The sequence below is a fragment of the Mesoplodon mirus genome (genome assembly GCF_964341445.2).
Source record: "Mesoplodon mirus genome assembly, chromosome: 3".
NCBI classification, from domain to species: domain Eukaryota; kingdom Metazoa; phylum Chordata; class Mammalia; order Artiodactyla; family Ziphiidae; genus Mesoplodon; species Mesoplodon mirus.
The window spans coordinates 4,283,343-4,301,853 of NC_138978.1; the positions used below are offsets into that span (position 1 = coordinate 4,283,343).

At 62.5% G+C, this 18,511-nt stretch overlaps 1 protein-coding gene across 2 annotated transcripts in view; it reads right to left on the reverse strand.

Annotated features, from left to right (window-relative positions):
• Nucleotides 1-16,384, reverse strand: part of CHD5 (chromodomain helicase DNA binding protein 5) — a 66,028-nt gene extending 49,644 nt beyond the window's left edge. For both annotated transcript variants that reach the window (XM_082612289.1, XM_082612288.1), the window contains exons 1-2: nucleotides 16,268-16,384; nucleotides 7,048-7,175 (exon numbers count right to left, since the gene is read on the reverse strand). In XM_082612289.1, the coding sequence (XP_082468415.1) occupies nucleotides 7,048-7,175; nucleotides 16,268-16,346 (207 nt within the window). In that variant the 5' untranslated portion in view covers nucleotides 16,347-16,384. The remainder of the gene's footprint in view (nucleotides 1-7,047; nucleotides 7,176-16,267) is intronic.
• Between the last annotated feature and the right edge of the window lie 2,127 nt (nucleotides 16,385-18,511).

Sequence of the window (18,511 nt, forward strand, 5' to 3'; positions counted from 1 at the left end):
CGGACGCTGCTAAGGCACAAGCCCACCTTCCCCACCGCCCAAACCCTGGCTGCTTCATCTCAATATGAGACAAAGTAATTTAGGCAGCTCTTAAGCTTGGTTTCCTTGATTCAGTTTCCGTCCATACAAGCAGAAAATGGCCCATTTATATGGAGATAAGGGTGTTTACAGACAGAGCATCCCCATCAGAAAGGCACTGCCCCTGCGGAGAAAGCAGAGAAAGCTGTGTATTCGGGGCTTTTCAAGAGGCAAGCGGGCTGATTAGGCCCCTCCCGGCCTGGGTCTGCAGGAGAGGCCAGGCATGGATGCTCCAAGGAAGATGACACTTGGTATCTTCATGCTGGCGGTTTAGAGGCGGCAAAGGGAGGCACGGAAGAGATGAAGAAAGAACTGGAGAAATGAAGGATGTGAGCTCCGGAAGGAGCAAAGAGGGAGGGAGGGAGGCAAAAGAGGAGGTGGAGAGGGAGGAGAAAGGCGGGGAGGAGAGAGAGGAAGGAAGGGGGGAGGGGTGGGAGCACATGCAGAGGAGGAGGGCAGCAAGGGCAGTGGGTCTGTCTTGGGAGCCCCCCGCCCGCTCTGCCCTTTCCAGCCGCACTGTGGAGCTGAGAGTCTTTCCCCAGGAGGGAGGCTCTTCCTGAGACACAGCTGGGAAAGGACCCACCCGTGGGGTCCCTGCACCTCCTGACTCTTCTGCTGCTCGCCTCCCTCTCTCCCTACGCCGGCTCCCGGCTCCCGAACCTTTTATGCCCACTAAGCTGCTGAGTCCGTGTGCTGGCTGGTGGCTGGCAGGCAGCAGGGCCTCTGGGCTTTCCCGGAATACGGACTCGGTCGGCCACACCGGGCGCCGGGGGCAGTGCGCCGGTCCTGGCTGCCGCCAGAGCCTGCCCAGGGCAGGACAGCCTTGCACGCGATCCCGTTCCCAGGGCTCATGGCCACAGCTCCCAGCCCTGCCTCGGTCCTCTGGGGAGGCAGGGGTCAGACAGGGATGTCCATTTCCCCCGAGGATGTAACGTCTGGCCAGCTTGGAAAGAGCACCCTTCGAGAGACCTGAGAGACGGGCTCCATCCCAGCCACACCCCCGCACAGGTAAGGACGGGAGGAGGAAAGTGCCACAAGCTTCAGCACCGCGGACAGAGGCTGTGGGGCCCGCCGAGGGAGGGCCGTGGGGCTGGCCCTCAGCTGCCCTGGGGACCCCACGAACCAGAGCAGGGAAGAGACAGGAGGACCCACGGTGGGTCCGGGGGCTCCCTGGGGAGGCTGCGGGACGGAGACCGTCTCGGAGCTCTGACCCTTGCTAGTCAGGAACTGGGCAAGTCACTGCAGCGTCCTGACCTCAGCCTCCCCATCTGTGAAATGGGGACGCCATACAGGGCGGTAAGAGGAACAAAGGAGACCATGTGAGAGGGACAAGGCCTTAAGCATTTTGAAGTAGGAGCGTCCCAAGTACCCATGATGACCCCAACTCTGCTCGGAAGCTGAAGATGCAGCCAGGACCACAAACCGGAGGACACAACAGCCTCATCCCCTGTTTCTGCAAATCAGGGCTGGACTAAAGCCAAGTGCATGGACAGTGCCTGCAGCTGGGCAACAGTTACAGTGCAGACGGGCAACAGGACGCCAACAGAAGGGGCTGTTGTGGCCGCACCTGAGGGGGAGGTGCCCTGAGTATCTGCTGGGGAGCCTGCACACCACATCCCAAGTGCAGGAGAGGCGGGGAGTGGCCAGCACAGCTCTGAACGCAGGGCCCAGAGGGAGCTGGAGGGAGGGAGGGAGGAAGGGAGGGAGGGAAGCAGGGAAGGCGCCTCCAGCAGACGTTCTGTCGGTGTGTGCACAGTGGTTGGTGGCGGGGGAGCAGGTCTGGCAGAAGGCCCCAAGCTGTGCACTGCCAGGAGTGTGAGTCCAGCAGCCACTCCGGGGCTAAGTAGGGGAACAGGAGGGCAAAGTTTCTTCTCAAGGAATGAGCCGGAGCTAGAGCAGGACAGTCAGCGCCCCAGCGGCCTACCGGGGGATGACAATGATGGCAGCCCCTCATTTCAGGGAAGGAGCAGACCCCTCCCTGCCCTGTCTACCTGCACTGGGGAAAGCCTGACCAAAGAGAAGACTCAGATTCCTCAATTCTCTGGCTCCCCGCCCATTCCCTGATCCCCTCTCTGCCCTGCCTTCTCCCCCCACCTGCACCCCTATCTCGTCCAAGCCCCGCTGCCCACCCGAGAGGCTGGTGGAGGGCGGGGTGCAGGACAGGTCTTTGGAGATGGGTTTCCTGATGGTACAATCAGTCTGTATCCACAGTGTCTCTCTGTATCCAGCTGTTTGGACACATCTAGACCAGGGCCTCCTTTTTCCTGTGTTTTGTTGTTCCAGAATCTTCCCTTGCAGAGAAAGGGGCAAGCGGAAGGGCAGCGAGTGGCTCTGAAAACAACTCGAAGAGGAGTGACCCGTCAGCAGGACCTGGAGGGATGCAGGTCAGCCAGTGGCCAGAAGGGGAGGAACGACCGAGAACCAGGGGTAGACGAACCATTCGGTATCTTGAAACTTACAGAGGAGAGTGCGGGCCAAGCCACGTTCAGGCCGGAGACACAGGCACAGAGCAGAAATGCCCTAATGAAGCCCTGAACCAACCTGAGCCCCGAGCCACACTGTGGGCTCTGAACATCAGGACCAGCCGGGGCTGTGACCCTGATGCTGTCCTCTGGGCTGGGCTGCAGCAGCCCCAGGCATGACTATAGGGGATGCCCTGGATGGTAGAAGAATCTAAGGGAACTTGGAGTCCCAACAGAATCCATCTGCAAAGCTGCCTTAAATCCTACACCCGGGCTGGGTGTGCGAGGAACTGCGGGGGTAGGGACGAGGGGTCTCTGCCCTGAGCCCCGGGCCCACTGAAGGCGCAGCATGCCACCCGTGCTGGCCCGGGGGACCCCAAGTGGGCAGTCTATGCCCACCCTTCCTCCCCCCAGCTCTGCAGAGGTCTTTCGATCCAAGCCTCCCATCTCTCTCTCCCTTCCCTCTACGCCCAGCACTCAGCACACACCGCATCTCTCTAAAAAGCAGGCATTTAAACTCAAAAGGAAGGACTCAGAGAGTTGGCCATTCTCAATTTGGGGTCCTTCAAGACTGAGAGGGAAAAAGAAAGAATGAAATATGAGCCTTCCCATTCACGAGTGTTATAAACAGTTATAATTTAGCACTGAATAATTGGTTGCCATGGTAACCACTGCAGCACAGGTTGAAATCATTTCTCCCTCCTGCGCTGGGTCTGACAAGGAGCTTCATCTACATATGCTCAGGTTCCGGCCGAAGCCCCGGTTATTTTATGTAAATCAGAATTCACGACTTGCTGCCTGTCCCTCCACCCAACCCCCAAAAAACCTGCTGCTACATGGGTTCCACCACCGGGGGAGGCCCCCTGCTCCCTCCACCCAGCGCCTTGTGTTGGGGCCACCTGGTTGGAGATGAAAAGGAGAAAAGGGGTGACATTTCCCTCCCCACATCTTGAGGACGGGGGTCTGCAGGCGGGCGGGCGGGCAGCGTGCACATGGCGGCCAGGATCCTGCTCTCTGGCTGCAGCACGCTCAGACTGTTGACATCTGGCAGCTGCCAAGCCAGGCTCTCAGCAGTGCTGGGGAGGGGGCAGCAGTGGCCCGAGGGCCACCTTGGGGTCCTGGCTGGCACTGCCCGGTCCTCTGCGGGGGCCCTCCAGTCTACCCTGGCCTCCATCTCCTTTGAGATCCAGGAACTGCATCTCAGTAGAGAGAGGAAGGAGAGAGGGAGAGGAAGTGAGGGGAGGGAGAGTGGAATGCAGGAGAGGAGGAGAGAGGAAGTGGGGGGGGGAGAAGAGGTGGGCGGAGAAGAAATGCAGAGGAGCGAGGAGGGCAAGGGAGACCCAGGAGGAGGCGGCAAGAGATGGATGCAGCACAGAGGCCACGCTCAGGCCACAGCAGTGAGAGACCAGAGCCTCCCGCCCAGCTCCCAAGAAAGAAGCTTCAGGGGAGGGAGAGAAATCCCTGAGGAGCTGGGGAGAAGGTGCTTGCGCGGGATGCCCCAGGACCCTAGAATCTACCTCCACCCCGCATCCACAGAGCATCGGGTCTGAGGGCTGACAACAGTGGCCGCAACAGAGCAAGATTTCAGAGCTTCAACCGGGAAGTCGGCCCCTGCATCCCAGGGCCCCGCCGGCCCTGAGCCATCTAACCTCTGCCCCCAACAAAGACAGACCTGCGGGCCAGGGTGCGGGAGGGGCTGGGGGGAGCTGCAGCAGGGAATTCGGAGCCCCCTCCCCACAGCAGGGGGACCCGGTCCACAGCACCTCCCTCGGGGGTGTGGGGGGAACCTCCAGGCACGGCCCCCCCCTTCCCCTCTCCTGCCTCCACTGCCCCTCCTGGATAACGGGGACAGAAGGCGGCAGCTCACAACCTGCCCACATGCAGCCCAGTACCAGCCGCGGGGTTAGGGGTGGGGTGTCCCAGGAGGGGACAGACCTGTCAATCCTGGAAGGACACCAGGAGCCCAGACAGCGAGGCCAAAGCTGAGGGCGGCATCGGACAGGGTCAGTGCTGGGCCCGGAGGATGCTCAGGGTCCCTCTGGGGGGAGAAAGGGTCGTCTATGCGCGCCAGAGGAGAGGAACAGCCGGGTGTGGCCGCACGCGGGCAGGGAGAGGCTCCGGGGCAGCTCTGGCCAGGAGTCTGGACAGCGCAGCTGTCCTAAGGAGGCCCTTCCCGGGAGCCAGGAGAGCCGAACAGGGGGTGGACCTGGTGAGAAATGCTGACCCCAAGCTCACCAGAGAACACAGGCAGGACGTACCTGCGTGGTTCCAGCTGGAGGAGGTGGGGCTGACACCTCCCTGCCCCAGTCCCTGAGCTCCAGGCAGGCCAGCCCAGGGCCAACCACAATGGGGACCCGGGGCACCGCCCAGGGCAGGCCCTGCCCTCCACACGCTTGCAGGCTGACACCCTGGATGCCCCCGAGGGCCATTGGCCTTCCCCGTGGCACCTCTCACGTGAAGACGCCCTGTTGGCCCATATCTGATTTGTCCACAAACAAGCAGGAGGGTGTGGATAGGTGATGCTCCCCTTACTACAGACACGGAAGCAAGGCTCAGACAGGTGTGGGCCGTGGCCTGGGGAGATGTGGGGAAGAAACTCCACCACCCATCGCCTGCCCACCATCACAGGCCCTTTGTCCTCAGGGGTCTTCTCCCTCCTGCCCCCGCAGCCTGTTCGGGGACCCTCCAGAGTTAAGTCATACCACGGCCCCCTCTGCACAAAGCCTTGCAGGGGACAAGCCAGAGGCCCACAGTGGCCTTTGAGGCCACGTCAGAACAGCCCCGCAGGGCCCCCCACACACACTGCTACTCTGTCCCGGGGCCACCGAGGGTGGTAACACCCCCCGACCACCTCCCCTCTGAGGCTGGGCCAGGTGGGTCTCCTCTGGGCAGGGGAGGCGAGAAGGCCAGAGGACCGACAGCGCTTCCCCTCGGAGCAGGCGGGCCAGGGGAGGACCAGGCTGGGGGGCAGGGGGCAGCCGGACGTCCCCAGGGCCAGATCTCAGCTGTGTTGCTGTGACCCCTGGCAAGTTCATCTCTGAGCCTCATCTGTAAAGCAAGGTGCCCATAAAGCCACCGGGAGGATCGAGGGACGCCGAGGAGAGGTGGCAGCTCTCACGAGGTGGGAGACAGGAGTCCCCATGTTGCCCTGTGACCGTCCCCTCCAAGTGCCAAGGGCGTTAGGCTACCAGGCAGCCCCGGTTTCCCCCTCTGTCGGGTGGTGATAATCATCCCTGCCCTGACTCCCAAGGTTGCTGCTGAGGATGAAGTGAGTCCACGTGGGGCATATGCTAGAAATGCTCCCACATGTTACTCACAGGAGACCCATCCCTCTCCAGGGTCTCCTTACTCTTCTCCCATCTGTATCTTGCTCGCCAGGATTCCAACTCACAACAGGTTGGAAGCAGCAAACCAGAGGGACAGACGGCTGCCAGGAAGCAGATACGGAGAGGGTAGCAGAAGGCGCCACCAAGAGCACAGAGGCAGCGGACACAGATGCAAGCGGGAATAAGGGCCCTTCAGTGAAGGGGTGGGAGCGCCGGGGACCCCGTGTTGTCACGGCCCAGACAGACACCAAGGAGAAAAGAATAAACACCCCAGAACACCCTGTTTAAGAAGACAGTAGGGACTTCCCTGGTGGTTCAGTGGTTAAGGATCCGCCTGCCAATGCAGGGGACACAGGTTCATGCCCCGGTCCGGGAAGATCCCACATGCCCCGGAGCGGCTAGGCCCATGGGCCGTGGCCGCTGGGTCTGCACGTCCAGAGCCTGTGCTCTGCAACGGGAGAGGCCACGGCAGTGAGAGGCCCGCGTACCGCAAAAAAAATAAAAAAATAAAAAAGAAGACAGTAGGGACTTCCCTGGTGGCTCAGTGGTTAAGAACCCACCTGCCAATTCAGGGGACACGGGTTCGAGCCCTGGTCCGGGAAGATCCCACATGCCGCGGAGCCACTAAGCCCGTGCGCCACAACTACTGAGCCTGCGCTCTAGAGCCCACGAGCCACAACTACTGAGCCCGTGTGCCACAACTACTGAAGCCCGCGCGCCTAGAGCCCATGCTCCACAACAAGAGAAGCCACCGCAATGAGAAGCCCGCACACCTCAACGAAGAGTAGCCCTCGCTCGCCACAGCTAGAGAAAGCTCGCGCGCAGCAACGAAGACCCAACGCAGCCAAAAATAAAAAAGTACACTTGGGAATTCCCTGGTGGTCCAATGGTTAGGACTCCGTACTCTCACTGCCGTGGCCCGGGTTCAATCCCTGGTCAGGGAACTAAGATCCCTCAAGCCACGCTGTGCGGCCAAAAAAAAAGGACAGGACACTTGAGATACATCTCGGGGCAGGTGTCCGTGGGGACACTGCCCACACCAGACACTGGGTTTGGTGTTTCTCACTCAGGCTCGGCTCTCTGGAGGCACCTCTCCGCCAGATGGTCCTGGGAGCCCAGGCCTTCCTCCACAGGCCCAGGAGGAGCAGCCAAGACGCCCACGCGGCCCCAGCTCCACGCACCTCTTTCTTCCTCCTCTTCCCTTTGGACCTGTTCTCCTTGAGCTTCTTGGTCTTCTTCTTCTTGGGAAGGCTCACGGGCTCCTCAGGGAAAAAGTCATCGAAGGCTTCAAGGCCACCATCTTCTTCTTCTGGAAGAATCAGAAGGGGGAGGGGGTTACTCCGCTGCTTCCTTCAGGGAGACGCCCAGGGACACAGAGTGAAAGTCAGGGCCCGCTGGGACAGTCAGTTCCTCTGCCACCCAACTGTGCCGGATCACGGCCACCCTGCCCTCCCCAGCCCATCCCCACCCCTCCCCGCCTTCTCCATCTAGTTCCCCTGCCCCAACCCCTCAAAGCCACCCTCAGACCCGCCGAGTGGAACCCCAGCCCCTTGGGCTGTGTCACATCACCCCACCTTTCTGGGCCTCTCCTCCTCTCAACCTGTAAAATGGAACAATAACCACCTACCCTGCTATGACAGTGCTTGGGAAACTGAAGCAAAAACAAATGACCAGAGCTTCCCTGGTGGCGCAGTGGTTAAGAACCCACCTGCCAAGGCAGAGGACACAGGTTCGAGCCCTGGTCCGGGAAGATCCCACATGCCGCGGAGCAACTAAGCCCGTGCGCCACAACTACTGAGCCTGCGCTCTAGAGCCTGTGAGCCACAACTACTGAGCCTGTGTGCCTAGAGACCATGCTCCGCAGCAAGAGAAGCCACCGCGATTAGAAGCCCACGCACCGCAATGAAGAGTAGCCACCGCTCACCACAACTAGAGAAAAGCCTGCGCCGCAGCAACGAAGACCCAACGCAGCCAAAAATAAATAAATAAAATAAAATAGATTAAAAAAATAAAAAAAGACAACAAATGACCAAGTAAGAGGCCTTGTGGACATGGCTCCCCAGGGAGAAAGCAGCCCCACGGAGTCACAAAGCCATCTCCAGCTGGCCCAGGGAGGGGTCGAGGCCCACCTCTGCCCTCCAGAGGGCCACGGCGTGGCCAGGAGAGAGCCTGTGAGTGCAGGATGACAGGGACGTACAGGTCACATCACCCTAGAACCACTTGGTGCCTTGGAGCAAGTGCCCGGGAGCTTGGAGGAGAGACCAGCACGGAGGATGCCAGGGCTCCCCTTAATGGGGATTCGAGTACCACACTGCCTCCCCTGCCTGGTCCCCATCTGCACCTGCCCAGGCCCACTCCCCATCACATGTACCCGGACACACACAGCAGGATGCCAAACACACTCCGCTGGGCGCTCGGTACGATGTGACGGTCCACAGAGAGGTGGGTTTTCTAGAAGCTACCCGCCTTTCTTTTTTTTTTTTTTTTTTGCAGTACGTGGGCCTCTCACTGTTGTGGCCTCTCCTGCTGCGGAGCACAGGCTCCGGACGCACAGGCTCAGTGGCCATGGTTCACGGGCCCAGCCGCTCCGCGGCATGTGGGATCCTCCCAGACCGGGGCACAAACCCGTGTCCCCTGCATTGGCAGGCAGACTCCCAACCACTGTGCCACCAGGGAAGCCCGCTGCCCGCCTTTCTTAAATCCTCATTTCTTCACGCATTGGAAAGGCTGGGGGGAGCAGGCAGGTGTGTCACGTGGGGATGTTAGAAGAAGCTGCAGGCTACATGCTTCTTGCTGCCCCCAAAGGGAGCCCGTGGCTGGGGCCTAACTCCCACCCAGGAAGTCAGGGGTGAGAAAGGGCACGAGCCCTGGGTTCCTGGGACCAGACGTGGGCCCCAGGGCTGGGGGTGCGGAGAGTGGGAGGGCCCTCTTGGGGGCAAATGGCAGCAAAAAGACACCGCAAGAACAAACCACCCAGACTAGAGCTATGCATCTGTCTGCCCGGGATGAAGGAAGCTTCCAGAAGGCACCGGTGCAACTTCCAAAGAGTCCATAAAAGGGGTCCACAAGCCAGCCAGCCTCCACACCAGCGGCTTATCCCCCATCCCACGCCCTTCACTGCCCATGTGCGGGGTGGGGGGACACGACAGGGAGTCTCGCTCGGTCTGGGGTCTGCCTCGAGCGGGACCCCACTGTGGAGCTGCCACCCTGGGAGACCCTTAGGAGGGCAGAAAGTCCCAGGGCCACGCAGGGGACTTTCATATGGGAAATGGGCAGAGTGTCCTCACTGAATCAGGTTTAAATGATAGGCCCCCAACCCCGCCCAGGAAGTCTAAAAATTATGGAGTAAAACATCCTGGCGGGCTTCCCTGGTGGTGCAGTGGTTGAGAGTCCGCCTGCCGATGCAGGGGACACGGGTTCGTGCCCTGGTCCGGGAGGATCCCGCATGCCGCGGAGCGGCTGGGCCCGTGAGCCACGGCCGCTGAGCCTGCGCGTCCGGAGCCTGTGCTCCGCAACGGGAGAGGCCACGGCAGTGAGAGGCCCGCGTACTGCAAAAAAAAAAAAAAAAAAAACCCATCCTGGCTGTTGGACACGCCGACACACCCTGGGCGCTCCAACATCCGCTCATCCTCCAGAGGGGTCCCCACCCCAGGGCCTGGGACCCTGCCCCCTAGAGTCCCCAGAGGGGAGGGGGAAGGCGCCCATCACCACACTCGGGGCAACTAGAGGGCGCTAGTGACGCTGGTGGCCCAGTGAATGCCCCTCCCACCCACACCTGGAGGGCCAGTTCCCGCACGTACCACCCCCCTACCCAGGGAAGGCGGGGGCTGCACCCTCTGTCTCAGCGCCCTTCTGCTCCAGGGCCCTCCTCCAGGACTGCCAGGGGGCCTGTGGCCCTGCCCCCCAGGAAGCAAGTCCCAGCCCTGTCTTGTCCGGCCCCCCCAGGAGTCCACGGGGACAGGGCATGCCCAAGTCTCAGTCCCCTCCCCATCCTGCCAGGCAAACACAGACATGGAGAGAGACCAGCTCCAGGCAGGTGAGGGAGCTGCCGTGCAGGTGACACGAGTGTGGCCTGAGTGCTGGCCTTCCCTGGGAAGCCAGCTCAGCGGTCCTGACAGGCAGACAGGGGCAGTGCTGAGGACAGGACCACGTGGAGGGCACAGTTGCTGTGGCCCTGGCCAGGGCTACGGCCCACGGGGCGGGCAGCGAGGGGAATGTGGGCAGGCTTTGAGGGGAGCCAGGCTAGGGCAGCAGGAGTCAGGCCCATCCTGTCCCCTGAGCCCTGGCACAGGAGAGGCAAGGATTTCGGGGCCAGTTGGAAACATTCATAGGGACCCCCAGAGTCATCCTGGAGTGGAGGGCTCTCGGGGACAGTGGCATGGCTGGCGGGGAGCCAGGCTGGCGATGAGATGCCCGTCCACGCCTGCCCACTCTCCCACCGGCCTCCACCTCCCCTGGAGCTGCAAAGAGACCGCCTGGGAGAGCCACCCCCGCACCCTGGCCGTGCCCAGCTCAGTTATGTAACGGGCTCAGCTGATGCAATCGAGAGGGGGCCTCTCTCTCCCGCCTCCTGCCACCTCCCCACGTCCCCTGTCCCCTCAGCAGGGCAGTCCCCAGACTGGGAAGGCCAGCCCTGCACACGGTCACAAACGGACCGGCCAGCAGCACAATGGATGCACAGGAGGCCGCGGGAGGTTCTAGAAGGAAGCCTGGGATCTCCCGTGGGCTGCGCCCCATCCTGCCTGGGAAGGAGGTAGGGGCACCTCTAGCCCTAACCCACGCCCAGGACAGGGCTCGGAGGAGAAGTCCTCAGGCCCTCTGCCCTTGGACAGACCCCTCCTCGACTCCCAGAAGACCTCACGGCCCAGGGCCATCTGTCTGGTTAAATCCCTCCTCCAGGCCCCTTCCAGAGCTGGCACACGACCACGGGGACCCCACCCTGCCCACCCCTGTCTTCCTCCCCCGCACGGCTTCTGGTGGCCCTGAGGACGCCCAGGGCTGACCTCCTGTGACGCTGTTCCCCGACACCCCCATGATTCCCACTCAGCCCTGCCCTCTCCTCCCTCTTCTGCAACCGGCCCTGAGCTTCTTCTAAAACCAGACCTGGAGAGTCACAGCCAAGCAATCCTTCCCAGTGCCCATCGGCCCCTCCCAGAGCCCAGCCCTGTGCCTCCTCAGGGTACCCAGCCACCAGTAAGGCGGGAGCCCGCCCGCCCTGGGGGAGGGTCCTGAGGGGGAGCGGCCTCAAGACTCCTTGTCTGCCAGCTCCCGGCTGCCCCCCAACCCTTCCTGCCAGGCGGCCGTGCCCTCGCGCACCAGCCCTGCCCCTCCAGGGCCCGAGGCTCCATCGACCCCAGATGGGCTATAATTAGGACCCATTAGCCCTGATCTGTCTCCCAGGTCTGGGGCGGGGCCTGGGGAGACTGCTTCAGAGATGAGATGGGGGACAAGGCGGGGCACAGCAAAGAGAAGCACCTGCACCTTCTGCTGCTTTCCCCCAGCCCCTCACCAGCTCCCTGCACACGCTCTGGCTTAGCCCTGCGGGACCCCCAGGCTGCTGTGCAGGCTGCAGCCCAGGCAGGGGGGGTGGACCCTTCTTAGCGAAACACCTTCTAACGGCGGAAGGACCTACCGCCTGCACCAAGCTCGAAGCAGGTAGCATATGTTCATTTATATGAATTCGTCTACTTCACACAGCAACCCTGGGAGACGGTACTATTATCACCCCCATCTGCACACAAGGAGACAGGCTCCGAGGATCGCATCGCTTGCCCACTTCTGAGTCTCACAGCCGGCAGGTGGTAGAGGCAGGATGGAGCTCCGGCAGGTGGCTCCCACCCACCAGGTGTGGTCCCCGCACCTGCCCCTCCCTCCAGGTATAGGACCCTCCCAGAATTCAGACCTTCCCCACGTTTACTTCACAAGCATTTAAACAGCATAGCCCATGTGCCAAGCTCAGGCATGCCCAGGGGACACTGAGGTGACTCAGGCCGGCCCCGGTCTGAAAGATCACCTGTGGTCCCTCAGGGTGGGAGGGTCAGGGCTAGTCCACCGCAAGTCCCCATGCTCTGCCCACCCCGTGTCCCCTGTCCTCTGGGGACAGGGAACTTAGCAAACACAAGGTGATCAGAGCGAAAGAAAAACCTCTGACGGTGGCAGGAAGAGGTAGGTCGTCTGATTCGGGGTGGCTGACGGATCTGGGGAGGCGGAGCCAGGAGCGGGACCAACAGCTCGTCACCCGAGTCCGGAAAGGTGAGCAAATCTGTCAGCGATGGGGACCCAGCTCGACGTCCACCATCCTCTCTGAAGCCTGTGGAGAGGGTCTCCTTCCGTTCCCCCAAGCAGGAAACAAGACCACCTGGTGGCCAGGAGGAGGGACAGGGGAGCGCAGGCTTCGAACCACCACCCCTTCCTGGCGGGGTGGCCCCCAATCCCTTCTCCACTGAGCCCACTTCCTCGTTCTTAAAATGGGCCGAGTACTGGGAATTCCCTGGCAGTCCAGTGGTCAGGACTCCATGCTTTCACTGCTGAGGGTGCAGGTTCGATCCCTGGTCGGGCAACTAAGATCCCGCAGGCTGAGCGACGCGGCCAAAAATAAATAAATAAATAAAAATTTAAAGATAAATGGGCTGAGGACTGCCTTTCTCACGGGGTGATGAATTAGAAACTGTGAGATGCAGTTTAAGTGCTTGGCAGTGGCAGGCGGGGCCCAGGGCCTCAGGAGGGTTAGGATGGCCGGGGCTGAAGGAGTGGATGGCGGGGGGAGGTGGGGGGGGTCTCTCGTTTGGCCACTGCTGGGCCAGAGGTTCTCAGGGCCACCCTAGGGCTGGCCAAGGAGGGGTCACCAAGACCAAGGTTCCCATCAGTCCTTGAAGTGCCCCCCACACCACAGGTCTCTACTGACATTGCTGGGGGGGGGCAGTACTCCTGCCCAAGAGAGGATTAATAATTCATTTATGACATTTAACAAAACCCAGACACTACCTCACTGGCATCTCATCAAACAAAACGTCAGTCCTGAGCACCACGGGCGGGCAGGCAGGCAGGTGGGGGCGGAGGACAGGGGAATCTTTTACCCTAAGGGACTGGGGCCCGGAAACAGTGAGGATGGAGGAGGCTGGTGGCCCAGAGCACTGACGGGGAAAAGGAGGAAAGAGAGGCCAGGAGGGAGGCGACGGGGACAACAGAGAGAAAGAGAGGGACAGCCAGACAGACAGAGAGAGAGAGAGAAGCAAGGACTCGGGGAAGACAGCCTGACAGACTTGGAGACAGACAGACAAAGAGATAGACATGGGGAAAGAGTGAGTGAGAATAAGAACAGGAAGAGGGAATTAAGGATACAGCCAAAGAGACAAGGCAGGAAGTCTCAAAAGTTTTACCTGCAAAAACCCCAGGGTGGCGGACGGGCAGAGTGAAGACAGTAGGCCTGACAAGTACTGAGTCCGCTGCAGCAGACTGAAAACTTAGTGTGACAGCTCCCGGCACACCGGCTCCCCCAACCACAAACTGCCACCTGGGGGACCTGCTGGCCCTACATCCCTGTGGGCCACGGCCACCAGCTCAGGCTGAGGGCTGCAGAGAGGCCGCAGTGGAGGGTAGGGGGCCAGGCGGCCAGCACTTCAGGAGAGACACGAGGCCTAGGCTGAGGCTGTCATCACGTCCAAAGGCCAGGGTGACCCAGGGACCCCCAGCCCTCAGACACTGAGACCACAACCCTCTCTCTAGCGCCCACAGTGCCAGGTGCCGGGCACAGTGGGTGGTCATGGGAGTCACACCCAAGGCGGGAGCCCACGGACACAAGTCAGCTGATGATAATATTCCAGGGAAGCACTGCCAAGAAAATAAAGCATTAAAATGGGCCTGAGAGGGCCTCCCTGGTGGCGCAGTGGTTGAGAGTCCGCCTGCCGATGCAGGGGATACGGGTTCGTGCCCCGGTCTGGGAGGATCCCATATGCCGCGGAGCGGCTGGGCCCGTGAGCCATGGCCGCTGGGCCTGCGTGTCCGGAGCCTGTGCTCCGCAACGGGAGAGGCCACAACAGTGAGAGGCCCGCATACCGTAAAAAAAAAAAAAAAAAAAAAAAAAAAAAATGGGCCTGAGAATGACAGGGGTGGGGCTACGCTGGAGCCAGGAGCTGAGACCTAACCGGCAGGGAGGAGGCAGTTGTGAGCCGAGGAAAGCTTGGGCCTGGCAGGGGTCACGGCCAACACTCAGGGCAGGATGGAGCCTGGGGGGTTCCAGAAGCATCAGGGAGGCCAGAGTGTGAACATGGAGGTCGGGGTGGAGATGAGGGTGGAATAGAAAAGGGACTTTGCAGTCAGTCCAAGCCGTGGGGGTCCGGGTCTGCTTTGTGTTTTCAAAGGTGACCCTGGCTGCTGAGCGGAGCGTGGTCGGTGAGAACTGGTTAGGAGGCTCTAGAGGTGACCAGCCGGAGGGGACAGTGGCTTGGACCAGGGACACAGAGAGGAGCTGGCAGCTCGGGAAGGCTCAGGACATGCTCTGGAGGTGGGAGCCCCCGGCCTCGCTGAAGGACAGGCTGCAGTCTCTGCTCTGCGGGACTTTGGAGGCCTTCCTAGAGGCCCTGGGGCCAAGCCCACCCCCCCACGCCCTGCCCTGGAGTGACAGGTGCAAGCACGAGGGAGGAAAGGTGGTGAGCAGGCGACTCGGACCGAGGCCCAAGTGGAGTGAGCTGGGTGCCTGCCAGGCTGGGGGCACCTTCCCTGGCCTCCTTGCCTCCCCTGCCTCCGAGCCCTGACACAACCAGGGAGAGCCAGAATGTGTGGGAAAGGGGGCCAGAGGACCCCATCCGGGGGTTGGTGAAGTCCCAGAAATAAGCCTGCTCACGCACGTTCAGCTGTCCACTGGCCCCATCAGTGCCACAAAGGGCCACGCCCCGAGCACCACTCACTGAGGAAGCCAGTGACCAGCTTACCGAGGAGCCTGCTTCCTGAGTAGAAAACAGCCATGGGTTTCAGTGCCTGTGCTAGGCCTCTGTGTTCCCTTCCGGGAAATGGGCCTAATTCCCTGGACCCCAGCACGTAACAGTCAACTATTGTCCGAGCCACTCCACCCATGTGTGGCCACCTCACCCCCACTCCCCTCACCCCAGCAGGCTCTTTGCAAACTTGGCTGCACTGTCTGAAAGGCAGGGTGAGGCCCCAGTCACCCTGTTAAAGCAAGCAAACAAGTGGGCGGGGGGAGGAGACCCCCCAGCGGGCATGGCCACCTGGTGGGAAGCCCCTCACTAGGAGAGGAAGAGCAGCGACGAACTGCCGCCCCTGGGTGCTCCCCTTCTCACCTCCTGCACGCAGGAGTTAAGGTGCCAATCCCTGGAACATGCTCCCCACTGGGGCCAGACAGCCCACTCCAGGGCCAGGGAGGGCTCCGGCACCGCCCACAAGTCCCCCAGGAGCCCAGGAGGGGCCATGACTCGGTGCGGGGAAGCTGCGATGTGACAGAGTCCCCCACAAGGGAAGGAGGAAGGCTGGTTGACAGGGTGAGGCCCTGCCCAGCTGTGCCAGGAGGGGAAACGTCCCAAACAAACGGTGAGCAGTTAAGTAAAGAATGATCGCGCAAGGATACTCCTGACGCACAAGCCCTCTTTCTGCTGAATTCTGGAGAGGGGTGGCAAGGGCAGGGGCGGTGGCCCTGCGAGTCAGGCCCGGAGCCAAAGCAGGGTGGGCTGGGAACGCCACTAGCCGGGCGACCGCGGGCTGGAGGCGCCGGCCGGCGCTAGGGCGCGCCAGGAAGACGCCGGCGGCCCGGGCAAAGTGCTTGGGAGCGGCAAGTCACGGCACCCGGCGGCCGGGGAAGGGGAGCGGGAGTCCGAGCCCGCGCGCCTCACCCCGGAGCTTTCGTGGGCCCGGAGGGAAGCTGCCCCAGCCAGGGCGCTCGCCCTCTCCCCTAGCACGTCCTGTCCTCCGCCCGCTCCGGGCCCCACCCAGCCCACCCTGGGGCCGAGATCGGCCGGGTCCGGGTATCTGGTCCCGCCGGCCCCCGCCCGTCCCCGCGAGGCCAGGGGTGCGCGGCGCGGGGCGAGAGCGCCGAGTGCGCGGCACCAGCAGCCGAGCGCGATTGCCGCCCCCTTCAAGGGCACGCGGGCTGACCCCCGCGGCGCCGCGCCCCCTCCCCGCTTCGGGCGACCGGCGCAGGCCCCCGGCGGTCCTCCGCCCGCGCCGCGGCCAGGGTGGCCCCGATCGCACCCGCCCTTGGCGGCCCGCGCGCCGCGCCCCGCCGCTCGCCCAGCCCCGCGCCCTTGGCCGCGCGGCGCCAGCAAGGCGGGAACGCAGCCCAGCGCCCCTTCCCGCGCGCCGCCAGCGCCGCCCGCGAGGTCCGGCCCCGGGGCCCCGCCGGTCGCCTCGCCCCCCGCCGCCCGCCCCGGGCGCAGCCGGCGCCCCGCTCACCTGACATCTCGTCCTCGTTCTCCATCTCGTCCGCGAACAGCCGCGGCAGCTCCTCCTCGGTGCCCAGCGGGCCCCGCATGCCCGGCGCGGGGGGGAGGGGAGGTGGGCGCCCCCCCTCCCGCCGGGCGCGGTGCCAGCCTTAACCCGTGCGCTGCCGGACGGGCGCGCGCGGGCGAGGCGGCCTCGGCGAGAAGATGGCGGCCGCCTGCCCCCCCACCCCCCAAACCTCCACCCCCCCGTCTCGACCCCCTTCCTCTCGGCCGCCTTCGCCCCGCTCCCGCAAAGCCCGGGCTGCTCCGCCCACCGCGCCCCGCAGCCTGAGTCCCGCAGCCGGCCGAGGTGGCGGCGGTAGCGCCGGCGGCAGGCAGCAAAGGGGGGGGCGGGGGGGCGGCACACATGCCCGGATTGTGACGTCCAGTCTGGTTGCTGTGGCAACCCCATCCCATCGTTCCGGCAGCGCGACTAGTTAACAGCAAAGAACAAGTTGGGGGGACTAGTCCTGAGACTCTGGGTGCGGGGTGGGGACAGGGCGCTCCGGCAGGGGGAGCCGTCGAGGCGACCACGCGCCCGGGGACCCGACGGCCGAGCTGGCAGCTGGAACGCGGGTAGGCCGGGCCCGGTGGGAGGCGGGGAAACGCCGGCCCGCGCACCCCCGGCAGGGCCCAATGCCGCTGCCTCCCCCGCCCGGGAAGGGTCCCCAAGGGCGCGGAGGCAGGGTCCCCAAGGGCGCGGAGGCGGGGTCCCCGGGGCAGCGGGCAGCGAGCTCCCGTACTCCGCTCACACGCGCCGAGACCTTGGTCGCCCCGCACCGGCCGCAACACGCTTCTAATCCCCTTTCCAAAGAGGATTCGAAGAAAAATGCGTTCCGCACTTGGGGAAGGGCCGCTCTGGAGACAGTGGGTCTGATTCCTCCAGAAAAATCTGTACAGGCTGGCTCCTCCCTCACCCCATCGCGCCCCGCTCCCACCGCACACGTGCCCACTTCCAAAACGCCCCTCCAGGCGGGGTCCGCTTTAAACACACCCAGACCCCCGGGGATGATGAGGGCTCTGCGTTCTTTGTGCCCAAAACTCCCGCGCGGAGTGGGAAGGAACCGCGCCGCCAGCCCTCGGTTGTTAAAGGTGAAGATGGAGGCCAAAGCCCTCGGGAGCAAGACTAGAATTTTAAATAAGCACCACCAGTCTTGGCTGCAGCAAGTCTTAAAGCTACTCTAAGAACGCAAAAGTTTCAGGGGCGGGCTTTCTAACCCTAGAAGAGCCAGGAAAGGGAGGGCGCCCTCACCTCACTGCCTGGGGCCAGACACGTTTGGGGAAAGCCACTGGAGACCCAGTCATGCCAAGGACCCTCAAGATCTACCTGACTTGGGAAGCCCAAAGCAGCCGGGAGGAGGTTTCCTCTCTGGCACCCACCCCTCTGGTATTGGCTGAGCACCTGCCCCATCCAGGTGGGCATTCACCTATCTGTTTCACCAGGAGAGCTCTTCCTTCCTGGGGACTTTGAGGAACCAGCAGAGTTGTGGGTGCTTGGCAAGGGCCCCTCGTGCAAGACCTCTTGGGGAGGTGGCCACAACCCACTCCACAGTGAGTCCAAGCTGTGACCTGAAGGTGATGGATGGCATGAGGAAAGCTGGAAAAATATGCAGCACATTTCTCCTCGCCCTTCCGTCCTAGCGAATTGCCAGCAAGCCCCAAACTAAAGCTCCTCTTCAGTCATGCCTGGGAGAGAACAGATCTGTCCAGCCTCCCAGAAAAAGTGCAGGGCGCTGGGAATCCCATCTCCTGGATCACTTTTAAACCACGTTAGGAGAGGTGTTGATTCTGCCCCGAGCACGTGGCCTGCGAGGGCCAAGGCAAGGGCGGCAGGGAAGCGGACAAAGAAAGCTTCCTCCTGGCCTGAAGCTGTATTTCACCTCCTGGGCAGGTCGCTGAGGGAACCTCAACCACTGAGGCTTTAGCAGGCCTGCATTTTCCCTGGCAAGGTTGCCTTCCTCTTTCCAGACCTCCTGTCTTCCTGAATGTTAACCATAAAAAGACCCTAAGCGCCACCAAACTGCCCACCCCAGTCCCCAGCCCTGCCCCCAACCCCTCCCACATGGTGGAATGAGTTCAGGACACTTCCACAGGTCCCCTGTCCCACTTCACAGAAAACTGTGACCTACAGCATTTCCCATCACCAGAGAGCCCACCACACACGCACCATTAACCTTGGCTCCAGTTCCCAAGGTGAGGTTAAGTCAGACATCAT